Genomic DNA, 15,829 nt, shown 5'->3' on the forward strand with positions numbered 1-15,829 from the left:
GGAAGGAAACGACTTTAACATTAGAAAACCTTTCAAATTTACAATTCCCTTTGCTATGGAAAGTGTTTCTAAAATAGCTCCATAAAGAAAGAACATAGACTCTTTGGGTTGGGTTCACATTAGAAAGTTCTGAATATTGGAATAACTTCTCATATCTCATTTATTGCCAGTCGTGGGCAGTGTCTAGGCTGGCAGCTGCCCATCGAGGAGCCATTCGGGCCTTACAGATGTTTGTCACTCAGTTTACTGACCGAGGGGAACACCCAGTTCCTGCTCGCTGTAAGGAACTGGGCAGTCTTATTCGCCAGCTTTCACTTTGTTCTGCCAAGCTGGATGCTGATCCATCTGTTCCTGATGTGGTTTTAGATATCCTGCAACAAATTGAGGTATGGAATTGACTCCAGTTTATCTTAAAAGTGCCTTTTTCTAAGCAGGGAAATAATGCATTTATGGTGCCTAGTTTCATTATGATTTATAGAGCATACAGGATAAAGCTGCAGCCTAGTAAATTAAGATTTTACAGAAGGTGAGAGAAGCACTTCATTTTAATTTTATTGGGTTTTTTTTTCAGTCTAATCTATTATTGTATTTTACTTCTTTGAGAATTGGTGACTTGGGTATAGAACATATAACAACTCTCTTAGCCAGGTTCATTAATGAAGCAGAATATTCCTCCCCTGACCATGCTATTTATTAGTTTATTAGTGTAAAAAAGGAAAACAAGAACCACTTTTAGATGAGTACTTAGATTAGAACATCAGTGCTTAAGCCAGAAGGATTTTAGAAAAGAAGACATAGTTAAAGATAAGTGGAAGCAGAACCTCAAATCCTGTGATATGGCTAGGCTTCTAGAAATCACAACTGGCATGTGTTAGTGTTAGTGTTCTTAGTCCTAATCTGTGACAAAGATGACAATAGCAATATTTCTTTAAATCTTTTAGTTCTCTGATGTTTGTAAGGTGCTACCACATATTTATGCCGTTTGCAATATTGCAAATGCAACATTGATTTGCAATAGGCTTTATTACTACTGATTTACAGATGATAAAGAAAAAAAGTACAGGTCAGAGAGATCACACAGTTACTTCTTTTGAAAGCTGGGAATCAGGTTCCCATCTTCTGACTCCTATTCCAGTATTATTTCCACTCTGCCATATGTCTTCACCTACAAATAAAGAGATGATCTTTATGTTAGTGTGGCATGGGAAAAACTGTTAGCTGTAGAGCAGAGGTGATGCATAGAACAGAAAATTCTGAAATGCCAGTTCTACCATTTACTAGCTCTTTGTCTTCAAAGCCCCTTCTGGCTTTAGAATTCCATTAGATAGTAAATATGTTCCTGATTTGTACTGGCTACATTTATGTATATACAGTTCACTATCAGGAATATCCTTGTTAAATGCCTGTCTCAGAACTTTAGTCATCATATAAAGTCATATGATGTATTTTAAACTTACCCGTAAAAAACATTTATTGTCCAAAATGATTTCATTTTTTTAAAAAATATTTTTATTGTAAATTTTTTTAAACATATTTATTTATTTACATGGGCAGGCATCAGGAATCGAACCCAGGTCTCCAGCATTGCAGGCAAGAACTCTGCCTTCTGAGCCACTGTGGCCCGCCCTTTATTGTAAATCTTAACAAATAAACATACAAACATGCCATACATGGTATATAATCAGTGGCTCACAATATCATCACATAGTTGTGTATTTATCACCATGATCTTTCTTTTTAACATTTGCATCTCTCCAGCTAAAGAAAGAAAAAAGAAAAAACTCATACATACCATGCCCCTTACCCCTCCCTCTAATTGACCACTAATTTTTCAATCTACTCAATTTATTTTAACCTTTGTTCCCCCATTATTTGTTTATTTTTTGTCCATATTTTTTACTTATCTGTCCATACCGTAGATAAAAGGAGCATCAAACACAAGGTTTCCTAGAGGTATGAAGCTATGTTTCCAAAATGAAATCTTTTTCTTGATTATGTGATTGTAAAAGCTATGTCATTGTACAGTCATCTTCAAGAAAATGATTTCATTTTGAAAACATAGCTTCATACCTCTAGCAAGGATCTCAAGAAATTATCTAGTCCCTTTCCCAAATTTTGAGCAAGAGTACCCTTAAATTTTCTTAACATCATGTTATCTTCCTTAATTTTTTTTTTTTCCGCACGGTCACGCACTGGGAACTGAACCTTTGTCTCTGGCATGGCAGGCAAGAACTCTGCCACTGAGCCACCATTGCCCACCTTATCTCCCTTACTTTTGAAAATGTTCAGTACAAGGAATTTTTTATTTTTTATATTAATGAACAGTTGATCAACAGAAAAGCTGTTAGAAAAGCTAAGGAATTGCCTTATTATCATCTGAACTGATTGTGCTCAGTTGTCCTTATTTTATATTAATCAGATAGAGAATAGGTCCTCACTTTATCCAGTAGTGAATGTGTGGGTGGGTACCCCTTAGAGGATCAACATCTTTAAGGAAGGGGGAATACAGATTTCTTACCAGTATTGTGATAGATGAGCGATGAAAGCTAAATTCTGTTTAGTTGATGAAAATTTATGTTAATCCAGTATGCTTTCTCACTTAAAATACTACCTGTGTTTATGAGCTTTTATTGAAAATTTAAAGGTTTTTAAAGCCTATGTGATTATATTCTGAAGACTAGTTAATTTTTTTTAATTTATTTTTTTTATTTTTTATTTTTTTAAATAGTGATCCTTAATTTGAGGATTTGGATGCTTAAAAGTGGTCAGATTCTTTGTTTCTTTGCTGTTGTTTTTAATGAGCTAAACACATAAAAGAACTTGCAGAAATTCCTTTTATTAATTCATTGTATAAATTACAAAGTTTTAAAATTAAACACCTTGTCGACTATTAGAAATAGCAGTTTATTTTTTTACTGCTGCAAAATATTTATTTATAGTTATTTAAGCGGTAGTTTCCCCCTCATGATAGACCTGTGATAACCGTATCTTTTGAATCTATGAATAATGTTATCACAATAATCTTTGAAATCTCACAGAAATTTATATTCCATCCTGAATATTAAGGCTACAAGAACAACACAACATTTCCTGTATCCAAATATTTTACAGCTGTACCAAAAAAGGGAAAATAAGAAACCCACATTTGCTTGGTTAAGGGCTAAAGTTACCCAAGCAGCCAAAAATAAAATATCAAAATTATTAGCATTAATTTATACAATTGTAACTTCAGTAGTCACTTTGTCATTGACGGTGACTCCTTGAGCACAGAAGGAAGTGCCCCAAGGAGAAATAGCAGTTTACTAACAGATTTCTCTGGAGTTCCTCTTTTCAGTTTTGTGATTAAAAGCATACTTTTTTATGTGAAATAAACTAAAAGCAGAATTGACTGTTTTATGGCAGGTTTTGGATTCCCTCCTAGAAAAGAAACTGTCACCAAAAAAGGTGAAGAAATGTTTCTCTGAAATTCGGAGCAAATTTCCTGTTGGTAGCCAAAAACTATTAGAAAGATGGCCAAGTACATCACCAAAGAGTGAGAGGGGACCTTTCCTAGCAAAGGGGACATTTCCCCAGGAAACAAGACGACCATCAGTAGCAAAGAAGCTTCTTGCTGGTAATATATTCTGTGGTTTATTGCAAGATATTTCATTCTTTGGGATTGTCTGAACTATAACAGTTATACTACAGTGAAGAGAAATACAGAATCTAGAACCTTCTCCACAACAAATGCACTTTAACCAGGATAAGTGAATAGAAGCCAAGATAAGTCCTAGGCTGGGGCCCTCGGTATTCTTCCATAGAGCAGGTTGGAGAAAGTAAAATTCCCTTTTCCTACATCATAGCATTTGGGCTACACAAAGTAAATTCCTACAGAGCTTGTAGGTTAGAACCCGACTACTTTTTTGCCTGTTTGCATTTTATTGATAGGTGCAAACACACACACATACATACTCATGCACACACAGGCATTTATCTACATGTATCTTTATTTTACACAGTAATAAAATAAATTTTTGTTATTCCAAGAAGTAGAATTGCTAGATTACGTGTTGTATACATTTTAAGTGCTGCTAAATTACTCTTAAAGGAACATATTTGTCCAGCAGTCATCAGTATGTATTTTCCCTCATCCTCACCAAGTGCGCTATGTTATCACATTAAAAATTTTTTTCTAATTTTATAGGCAAAAAATGGTATCTTACTGTTCTGTGTTGCCTTTCCCTGTTCCTGGTGAGGGTTATCAATTCTTTGATGTGGCCTTTGCCATCTCTCTATTGGGTTGTGTGTCTTTTGCTTATGGGTACATAGGAGCTCTTTATATATTCTGGATCTTAATCCTCTTCCACTTTATATACAGTGCAAATATTTTCTCTTCATTAGTCACTTGTCTTTGAAATTTGTTTATAATGTCCTTTCTGGTACAGAAAATTTTAATTTTGGGGACAAATTCAGCAATCTTTCCTGTGTATTTTAACATTTGATAAGGCAGTTCTCCCCTCTTTGATCTTGTTTTTCCACCATTTTGCTAATGGTCCTTTCTTAGCTTCCAGGGAATTTAAAATGACTTTATCAATTTCCATAAAAAACAGGATTTGATCTATTACACTGAGATTAGTTAGAAGAGAAATGACATCTTTACAATATAGAATCTTCCCATCCATTTATTCATGCCCTTCTTTCACCCTTCAGTTGAATTTTATATAGATCTGCATATGAATTTTCTGCCTATAGGTCTTATAAATTGTTAGATTTATTTTATATTTTATAGTTTTTATTGCTACTGTGAGGGAACCTTCTTTTTGTTACATTTTAAATTGGTTATTTGTAATTATGGGAAAGCTGTGGATTTGTACTTTGCTCTTATATCTGGTACCTTGCTGAAATCTCTTTATTTGTCATGATATTGTATTTCATTGATGCTAAGGTACATAATTGAACATTTCTGAAATAGGAATGTGTTCTTAAAATTGATAACATCTTACAATTAATTGGCAACATTTAAAAATTTCCTACTGATATATAAAATGATGGTATGTCTTATAATTGATGTTTTAGATATAATGAAATATGGTATTTTGTCAGTTAATTCTTTTCTGTTTTTCCAGAAGATTAGATCAACTTTGGCTAAGGACAGTTTTGCCTCTTCCTTTGCAATTTTTATACCTTTTCTTTTCTTCTTATTTATAGAATGAATTTTAACTCAATGTGTTATTAAATAATAGCTGTAATGGTGGGCAGCCTTCTTCCCCCACATTTAATGGGAATGCTTCTTTATATATGATGCATGGGTGGTTTTGGGCAGATCCTCAAATGAAGTTGAGGAAATTGCTTCTGTTTTGGTTTTACCAAGAGATTTTCTTCTTTCTCCTTTTTTTTCCTTCTTTAAACTGGTAATACAAAGATACGCATAGTTTAAAAAATAATTTTAAGATTGAGTTTTTTTGGGGGGCCATTTCTATTAAAATGTGGACAAATCCAGTAAGCTATTTTTCCTTTCTTAATTGAAATAAAAAATACATATAGAAAAGTCCACAAAATATAAACTCATAGTTCAGTTAATTACCAAAAGCAAATAACTGTATAACCAACATTGGGTCAAGTGATAGTATCGGCACCCAAGAAATCTTCCTTGTGTTCTCCCCTTCTAATGTGTATCCCCTTTCTACTCTCTCATATTAACCATTATTTTGATTTCCTAATGCCATACTTTAGATTTGTCTGATTTAGAACTTTATAAAAATAGTCTTACATAATAGATGTTTGAACTGGCTTCTTTCACTCAACACTTTGTGTAATTCATCTCCTTTTGTTGTGTGGCTGTGATTTGTTTATGTTCAATGCTGTACTTTCCATTTTATGAATATATCACAATTTGTCCATTTTGTTGTTTTAGTCGTTGGATGTTTTTCAGTGTTTAGCAATTATAAAGAAAACTACCATGATTATTCTTTTATCTATATAAGAATATAGATATATTTGGTACATGTGTGCATGCATTTCTGTTGGGTATGTTCTAAGGAATATATTTGTTGCATCATAGGATGGGCATGTATTTGTTCAGTTCTACTAGAAAAAGTGTTTTCCTTCAAGGTAGTTTATACTCTATGAGAACAGTTTCTACACATTCTCACCAACGCTTGATATTATTGGTGTTTTTTTAACGTTAGCCTCTTGGTTGGTATTTAAGGGTATCATTGTGGGTTTTTTAAAAAATATTTTTATTGACAAATCTTCACACACATATAGTCCATTCGTGTTGTACAATCGATGCTCACAATATTATCACATAGTTGTGTGTTCATCACCATGATAATTTTTTAGAACCTTTGCATCACTCCAGAAAAAGAAATAAAAAGAAAAAAAAACTCATACATACCATACCGTTTACCCCCCTCATTGACCACTAGTATTTCCATCTTCCCAATTTATTTTACCCCTTATCCCTCCTATTATCTATTTATTTTTTATCCATATTTTATTACTCATCTATCCATACCCTGGATAAAAGGAGTATTAGACACAAGGTTTTCACAATGACACAGTCACATTGTAAAAATTTTATCTTTATACAATCGACTTCAAAACTGAAACGCAACTCAGCAGTTTCAGGTACTTCCCTATAGCCACTCCAATACACCATAAGCTAAAAAAGGGTATCTATATAATGCCTAAGAATAACCTCCAGGATAACTTCTTGACTCTGTTTGAAATCTCTCAGCCATTGAAACTTTCTTTTGTCTCATTTCTCTCTTCTCCCTTTTGGTCAAGAAGTCTTTCTCAATTCCTTGATGCTGGGTCTTGGCTCATCCTGGGAGTTCTGTCCACATCACCAGGGAAATTTACACCCCTGGGAGTCATGTCCCATGTAGCAGGGGAGAGCAGTGAGTTCACCTGTTGAGTTGGCTTAGAGAGAGAGAGAGGCCACATGTGAGCAACAAAAGAGGTTCTCTGGGGGTGACTCAGGCCTAATTTTAAGTAGGCTTAGTCTATCCTTTGCTGGAATAATTTTCATAGGAGTGAACCTCAAGATCAAGGGCTTGGCCCATTGATTTGGTTGTCTTCACTACTTGGGAGAATATCAGAAATTCTCCAAATGGGGAAATTGAGTATTTCCTCCTTTCTCCCCAGACCCTCAAGGGGACTTTGCAAAAACTTTTTTATTCATTGCCCAAATGACTCTGGGATATATTGGGCATCAAATTAACCTGGACAAACCAATAGAAATCTCACGCCCTGTTCAAGAATCCATGTACTTATGGTGTTCAACTAAACTAACAGTACAAGTTAAATTAGGTAATACAGTACCCAAAATATAAATTTTGTACCTAATAGACATCTCTCCCTTTGGTCTCACACAGAAGTTGAAGTTTTAAAATATGGATGATACCATCTTTTACTGTATTCTGCTCTACCTTAGTCCTATCCACATCAACTTCATCCTTATCTGTACTTGAAGTCTGATCACTTTTTCAACTTTTTAAACAGTTCATATATGGGGTACTACTGACTTTCATAGCTTCATAGCTCTAATTTTGAGTCTCAGATGTGCCATAAATACCTGAAGTTTCTGGGAATGACCAGGTTATATACAAACAGCTCAGTATCTCAGAATTTAGAGATTACACAACTCCTGAACGTGCATGACTGCTGTAAGAGCTTACAATCTATGACCCTTTATGATAGGTTCCCATCTTGATAACCCAAGCCCCTGACTTCAGTTCACTGAGTTTTCATATTATGCTTATTCTGTATGGTTGAGGCATGATATCAAACTTTTTGTTCCTGTCATTTCATTCAGTATACAGCCCTTAAGGTTCATACACCTAGTTACATGCCTCACAACTTCATTCCTTCTTGCTGCTGCTCAGTAGTACATTGCATATATATATATATACATGTACACCATAGTTTCCCCTTCCTTTCCTCAGTCGTTGTACTCTTAAGACACCTCTATCCATTGTGAATCAGGAACATTGCCACCATAAACGCCAGTGTGCAGATGTCCATTTCTGTTCCCACTCAGTTGCTCAAGGTATACACAGAGCAGCTGGGTTTCAGAATTACCCCTAGCCTCCTGTGGAACCACCACACTGCCCTCTAAGGGGCTACACCTTTCAGGTTCACTGCCAGCAGAATACATACACCGCTTTCTCTGTATTTTCTCTAACACTTGTTTCTCTCTTTTTCTTTTTTTGTATGCTGTGTGGTAGGGGCCACATTTCATTCTTTTTCCATGTGAGTATCCCATTATTGTAGCACCATTTGTTGAATATTTGGGGGGTGGGGAGGGGTGGGGAAGTACACGGGCTGGGTTGAACCTGGGTCTCCTGCATGGCAGGCAAGAATTCTACTGCTGACCTACCCTTGCATCCCCTTTCTGTTCATTTTTAAACAGTTTTATTCACACATCCTACAATCCAACCTAAGTGTAGACATGCCTTCACCACCATAATGTACATGAAGACATTTCCTTTTCCTATACAAAGAATCCATACCTCTCCCCCATGCCCCCACCACCTGTTGACATTAGTTTTGGCATAATGCCTTTGTTATATTCAATCCAAGTATACTATAGTATTACTGTTGACTATAGACTGTAGCTTGCATTGATTATACATTTTCCCCTATACTATACATTTTCAATACGTTGCAATATTGACATTCATTTGTTCTCCCTCATGCAAAAATGTTTTTTATTTGTATATTTAGTTACCATCATTGTTCACTCTAGGCATTCCTAAATTATACTGTCTCAGTCTTTATCCTCTATCTTCTAGAAGTGCTCCCAGCCCTTCTCCCTCAATCATACTCACATTCAGCTTCACTCAGTATACTTATTATATTATTGTGCTACAGTCAAGTAATATTGCGCTATCCATTTCTGAATTTTTACAATCAGTCTTATTACACAGCCTGTATTCCTTCAGCACCAAATGCCCAATCTCTACCATATTTCTATCTCAGATAACCTGTGTTCTTATGAACTCTTAAAGTTCAGTCATTAATGTTAGTTCATATTACTGAGACCATGCAGTATTTGTCCTATTGTTTCTGGCCAATTTCACTCAGCATAATGTCCTCAAGGTTCATCCACGTTGTTACATGCTTTGTGATATTATTCTGTCTTACAGCTGCGTAATATTCCACAGCTTGTTTATCCACTCATCTGTTGATAGACATTTGAACTGTTGCCATCTCTTGGTGATCTTAAATAATGCTGCTATAAACATGGGTGGGCAAATGTCCGTTTGTGTCCTTGCCCTCAGGTCCTCTGAATCTATACCTAGTGTTCTATTTTGTAAGCTGCTGGAATGTGGTATACCTGAAACAGAGTGGCTTTTAAAAAAGGGAAGTTTGGGTTGGGCCACGGTGGCTCAGCGGGCAGAGTTCTCACCTGTGGAGATCTGGGTTCGATTATCAGTGCCTACCCATGTAAAAAAAAAAAATTTATGATCACGATGATAAATATACAACTATGTGATGATATTGTGAATTACTGATTATATATGTAGAACAGAATGATGAAAATAGGGATGTTTGCGTTTGTTTGGTGTTTTTTTGGTATTTAAAAAAATAAAATAAAATAATTATTAAAATAAGGGGAGTTTATTAAGTTTCAAGTTTATATTTCTAAGGCCGTGAAAATGTCTAAATTAAGGCAAGGCTATGAAAATGCTCAAATTAAGGTACCAACAAGAGGTTACCTTCACTCAAAAAAAGGCAGATGAAGTTTGGCATTTCTCTCTCAGTTGGAAGGGCATATGGTGAAATCTGCTAGCTTTCTTTCTTTCTTGACTTCTTGTTTCATGAAGCTCCCCCAGTATTGTTCTCCTTCTTCAATTGCAAAGGTCTCTGACTGTGCGGGCTCTAAAGCTTTTTCCAAAATGCTTCTTTCTTAAAGGTCTCCAATAAGCAACCTCACCTTGAATGAGTGGAGACACATCTTCATGGAAACCATCTAATCAAAAGTTACCACCCACAACTGGTCGCATCTCCATGGGAACAATAAAAAAGCTCCCACCCAGCAATATTGAATGAGAATTAAAGGACATGGCTTTTTGGGGTACATAAGAGATTCAGACTGGCACACCTAGTAATGGGATTTCTGGATCATATGGCAGTTCCATGTTTAGCTTCCTGAGGATTTGCCAGACTGCCTTCCAAAGCAGTTGTACTATTTTACATTCCCACAAACAGCAGATAAGTGTGTCTCTTTCTCCATGTCCTCTCCAGCACTGGTCGTTTTCTGTTTTTTTGATAATGGCCATTCTCGTATGTGTCAGATGATATCTCATTGTGGTTTTGATTTGTATTTCCTAAATATCCAGTGAAATTGAACATCTTTTCATGTGCCTTTTGTATTTCCTCTTCTGAGAAGTGTCTGTTCATGTCTTTCACTCATTTTTAAATTGGGTTGCTTGTTTTTTTGTGTTGAGTTGAAGAATCTTTATGGGTACTAAACCCTTATATTATTTGATGTGTAGTTTCCAAATATTGTCTCCATGGTGTAGGCTGCCTTTTCACTTTCTTGATCAAGTTCTTTGACACACAAAAGTGTTTAATTTTAAGGAATTCCCATTTATCTATTTGTTTTTTCAGTGGTTGTGATTTGGGTGTAAGGTTTAGAAAACCGCCTCCTATTACTAGATTTATAAGATGCTTCTCTACATTTTCTTCTAAGAGTTTTGTGGTCTTAACTCTAGTGTTTAGGTCACTGATCCATTTTGAGTTAATTTTTGTATAGGGTGTGAAATATGGATACTCTTTCATTCTTTTGCATTTGGATATCTACTTCTCCACGCACCATTTATTGAGGAGACTGCTCTGTCTTAGGTGGGTTGGTTTAACTGCCTTATCAATGATCAGTTGTCTGTAGATGAGAGAGTCTATATCTGAACATTGTATTTGATTCCGTTGGTCAGTATATCTATCTTTATGCCAGTACCATGCTATATTGACCACTGTAGATTCGTAATGTGCTTTAAAGTCAGGTAGTGTGAGACCTTCCTTTATTTTTCTTTCTCAAGATATTTTTAGCTACTGTGGCATCCTGCCCTACCAAATAAATGTGGTTATTGGTTTTTCTGTTTTTGCAAAGTAAGTTTTTGGGATTTTAATTGGTACTGCTTTTGATCTGTAAATCAATTAGGGTAGAATTGACATCTTAACTCTGGTCTTCCAGTCCATGAATGCAGTATGCATTTATTTAGGTCTTCCATGATTTCTTTGAACAATTTCTGTAGTTTTCTGTGTATAGGTCTTTTTTTTTTAATTAAAAAAAGAATTAACAAAACAATTAGAAATCATTCCAATCTACATGTACAATCAGTAATTCTTAATAACATCACATAGTTGCATATTCATCATTTCTTAGTACATTTGCATCGATTTAGAAAAAGAAATAAAAAGACAACAGAATAAGAATTATAACAATAATAGAAAGAAAAAAAAAAAAACAAAAAACCTATACCTCACATGCAGCTTCATTCAGTGTTTTAACATAATTGCATTACAATTGGGTAGTATTGTGCTGTCCATTTCTGAGTTTTTATATCCAGTCCCGTTGTACAGTCTGTATCCCTTCAGCTCCAATTATCCCTTCTCTTTTTTTTTTTTTTAATTAACGGAAAAAAAGAAATTAACCCAACATTTAGAGATCATACCATTCTACATATGCAATCATTAATTCTTAGCATCATCACATAGATGCATGATCATCATTTCTTAGTACATTTGCATTGGTTTAGAAGAACTAGCAACATAACCGAAAAAGATATAGAATGTTAATATAGAGAAAAAAATAAAATAATAGTAAAATCAAAACAAAATAAGACAAAACAAAACAAAAACCTATAGCTCAGATGCAGCTTCATTCAGTGTTTTAACATGATTACTTTACAATTAGGTATTATTGTGCTGTCCATTTTTGAGTTTTTGTATCTAGTCCTGTTACACCGTCTGTATCCCTTCAACTCCAATTGGCCATTATCTTACCCTGTTTCTACCTCCTGCTGGACTCTGTTATCAAGAACATATTCCAAATTTATTCTCGAATGTCTGTTCACATCAGTGGGACCATACAGTATTTGTCCTTTAGTTTTTGGCTGGATTCACTCAGCATAATATTCTCTAGGTCCATCCATGTTATTACATGGTTCATAAGTTTATCTTGTCTTAAAGCTGCATAATATTCCATCGTATGTATATACCACAGTTTGTTTAGCCACTCTTCTGTTGATGGAGATTTTGGCTGTTTCCATCTCTTTGCAATTGTAAATAATGCTGCTATAAACATTGGTGTGCAAATGTCCGTTTGTGTCTTTGCCCTTAAGTCCTTTGAGTAGATACCTAGCAATGGTATTGCTGGGTCGTATGGCAATTCTATATTCAGCTTTTTGAGGAACCGCCAAACTGCCTTCCACAGTGGTTGCACCCTTTGGCATTCCCACCAACAGTGGATAAGTGTGCCTCTTTCTCCGCATCCTCTCCAGCACTTGTCATTTTCTGTTTTCTTGATAATGGCCATTCTGGTGGGTGTGAGATGATATCTCATTGTGGTTTTGATTTGCATTTCTCTAATGGCCAGGGACATTGAACATCTCTTCATGTGCCTCTTGGCCATCCGTATTTCCTCTTCTGAGAGGTGTCTGTTCAAGTCTTTTTCCCATTTTGTAATTGGGTTGGCTGTCTTTTTGTTGTTGAGATGAACAATCTCTTTATAAATTCTGGATACTAGACCTTTATCTGATATATCATTTCCAAATATTGTCTCCCATTGTGAAGGCTGTTTTTCTACTTTCTTGATGAAGTTCTTTGATGCACAAAAGTGTTTAATTTTGAGGAGTTCCCATTTATTTATTTCCTTCTTCAGTGCTCTTGCTTTAGGTTTAAGGTCCATAAAACCGCCTCCAGTTGTAAGATCCATAAGATATCTCCCAACATTTTCCTCTAACTGTTTTATGGTCTTAGACCTAATGTTTAGATCTTTGATCCATTTTGAATTAACTTTTGTGTAGGGTGTGAGATATGGGTCTTCTTTCATTCTTTTGCATATGGATATCCAGTTCTCTAGGCACCATTTATTGAAGAGACTGTTCTGTCCCTGGTGAGTTGGCTTGACTGCCTTATCAAAGATCAAATGTCCATAGATGAGAGGGTCTATATCTGAGCACTCTATTCGATTCCATTGGTCGATATATCTATCTTTATGCCAATACCATGCTGTTTTGACCACTGTGGCTTCATAATATGCCTTAAAGTCAGGCAGCGCGAGACCTCCAGCTTCGTTTTTTTTCCTCAAGATGTTTTTAGCAATTCGGGGCACCCTGCCCTTCCAGATGAATTTGCTTATTGGTTTTTCTATTTCTGAAAAATAAGTTGTTGGGATTTTGATTGGTATTGCATTGAATCTGTAAATCAATTTAGGTAGGATTGACATCTTAACTATATTTAGTCTTCCAATCCATGAACATGGTATGCCCTTCCATCTATTTAGGTCTTCTGTGATTTCTTTTAGCAGTTTTTTGTAGTTTTCTTTATATAGGTTTTTTGTCTCTTTAGGTAAATTTATTCCTAGGTATTTTATTCTTTTAGTTGCAATTGTAAATGGGATTCGTTTCTTGATTTCCCCCTCAGCTTGTTCATTACTAGTGTATAGAAATGCTACAGATTTTTGAATGTTGATCTTGTAACCTGCTACTTTGCTGTACTCATTTATTAGCTCTAGTAGTTTTGTTGTGGATTTTTCCGGGTTTTCTACGTATAGTATCATATCGTCTGCAAACAGTGATAGTTTTACTTCTTCCTTTCCAATTTTGATGCCTTGTATTTCTTTTTCTTGTCTGATTGCTCTGGCTAGAACCTCCAACACAATGTTGAATAATAGTGGTGATAGTGGACATCCTTGTCTTGTTCCTGATGTTAGGGGGAAAGTTTTCAATTTTTCCCCATTGAGGATGATATTAGCTGTGGGTTTTTCATATATTCCCTCTATCATTTTAAGGAAGTTCCCTTGTATTCCTATCTTTTGAAGTGTTTTCAACAGGAAAGGATGTTGAATCTTGTCAAATGCCTTCTTTGCATCAATTGAGATGATCATGTGATTTTTCTGCTTTGATTTGTTGATATGGTGTATTACATTAATTGATTTTCTTATGTTGAACCATCCTTGCATACCTGGGATGAATCCTACTTGGTCATGATGTATAATTCTTTTAATGTGTTGTTGGATACAATTTTCTAGAATTTTATTGAGGATTTTTGCATCTATATTCATTAGAGAGATTGGTCTGTAGTTTTCTTTTTTTGTAATATCTTTGCCTGGTTTTGGTATGAGGGTGATGTTGGCTTCATAGAATGAATTAGGTAGTTTTCCCTCCACTTCGATTTTTTTGAAGAGTTGGAGGAGAATTGGTATTAATTCTTTCTGGAACGTTTGGTAGAATTCACATGTGAAGCCATCTGGTCCTGGACTTTTCTTTTTAGGAAGCTTTTGAATGACTAATTCAATTTCTTTATTTGTGATTGGTTTGTTGAGGTCATCTATGTCTTCTTGAGTCAGAGTTGGTTGTTCATGTCTTTCCAGGAACCTGTCCATTTCATCTAAATTGTTGTATTTATTAGCGTAAACTTGTTCATAGTATCCTGTTATTACCTCCTTTATTTCTGTGAGGTCAGTAGTTATGTCTCCTCTTCCATTTCTGATCTTATTTATTTGCATCCTCTCTCTTCTTCTTTTTGTCAATCTTGATAAGGGCCCATCAATCTTATTGATTTTCTCATAGAACCAACTTCTGGTCTTATTGATTTTCTCTACTGTTTTCATATTTTCAATTTCATTTATTTCTGCTCTGATCTTTGTTATTTCTTTCCTTTTGCTTGCTTTGGGATTAGTTTGCTGTTCTTTCTCCAGTTCTTCCAAGTGAACAGTTAATTCCTGCATTTTTGCCTTTTCTTCTTTTCTGATATAGGCATTTAGGGCAATAAATTTCCCTCTTAGCACTGCCTTTGCTGCATCCCATAAGTTTTGATATGTTGTGTTTTCATTTTCATTTGCCTCGAGGTATTTACTAATTTCTCTTGCAATTTCTTCTTTGACCCACTCGTTGTTTAATTTTGAGGAGTTCCCATTTATTTATTTCCTTCTTCAGTGCTCTTGCTTTAGGTGTAAGGTCCGTAAAACTGCCTCCAATTGTAAGATTCATAAGATATCTCCCTACATTTTCCTCTAACTGTTCTATGGTCTTAGACCTAATGTTTAGATCTTTGATCCATTTTGAGTTAACTTTTGTGTAGGGTGTGAGATATGGGTCTTCTTTCATTCTTTTGCATATGGATATCCAGTTCTCTAGGCACCATTTATTGAAGAGACTGTTCTGTCCCTGGTGAGTTGGCTTGACTGCCTTATCAAAGATCAAATGTCCACAGATGAGAGGGTCTATATCTGAGCACTCTATTCGATTCCATTGGTCGATATATCTATCTTTATGCCAATACCATGCTGTTTTGACCACTGTGGCTTCATAATATGCCTTAAAGTCCGGCATCGCTAGACCTCCAGCTTCGTTTTTTTCCCTCAAGATGTTTTTAGCAATTCGGGGCAACCTGCCCTTCCAGATAAATTTGCTTATTGGTTTTTCTAATTCTGAAAAATAAGTTGTTGGGATTTTGATTGGTATTGCATTGAATCTGTAGATGAGTTTAGGTAGGATTGACATCTTAATTATATTTAGTCTTCCAATCCATGAACATGGTATGCCCTTCCATCTATTTAGGTCTTCTGTGATTTCTTTTAGCAGTTTTTTGTAGTTTTCTTTATATAGGTCTTTTG

The 15,829-nt window shown here is 35.3% G+C and overlaps 1 protein-coding gene across 4 annotated transcripts in view; it reads left to right on the forward strand.

Moving 5' to 3' along the window:
* The window catches only part of KIAA0753 (KIAA0753 ortholog), a 76,011-nt gene that overhangs the window by 17,820 nt on the left and 42,362 nt on the right, over positions 1-15,829 (forward strand). For all 4 annotated transcript variants that reach the window (XM_077165614.1, XM_077165612.1, XM_077165611.1 and 1 more), the window contains exons 6-7: positions 171-386; positions 3,403-3,613. In XM_077165614.1, the coding sequence (XP_077021729.1) occupies positions 171-386; positions 3,403-3,613 (427 nt within the window). The remainder of the gene's footprint in view (positions 1-170; positions 387-3,402; positions 3,614-15,829) is intronic.

Source organism: Tamandua tetradactyla, chromosome 6 (assembly GCF_023851605.1).
Source record: "Tamandua tetradactyla isolate mTamTet1 chromosome 6, mTamTet1.pri, whole genome shotgun sequence".
Classification (NCBI taxonomy): domain Eukaryota; kingdom Metazoa; phylum Chordata; class Mammalia; order Pilosa; family Myrmecophagidae; genus Tamandua; species Tamandua tetradactyla.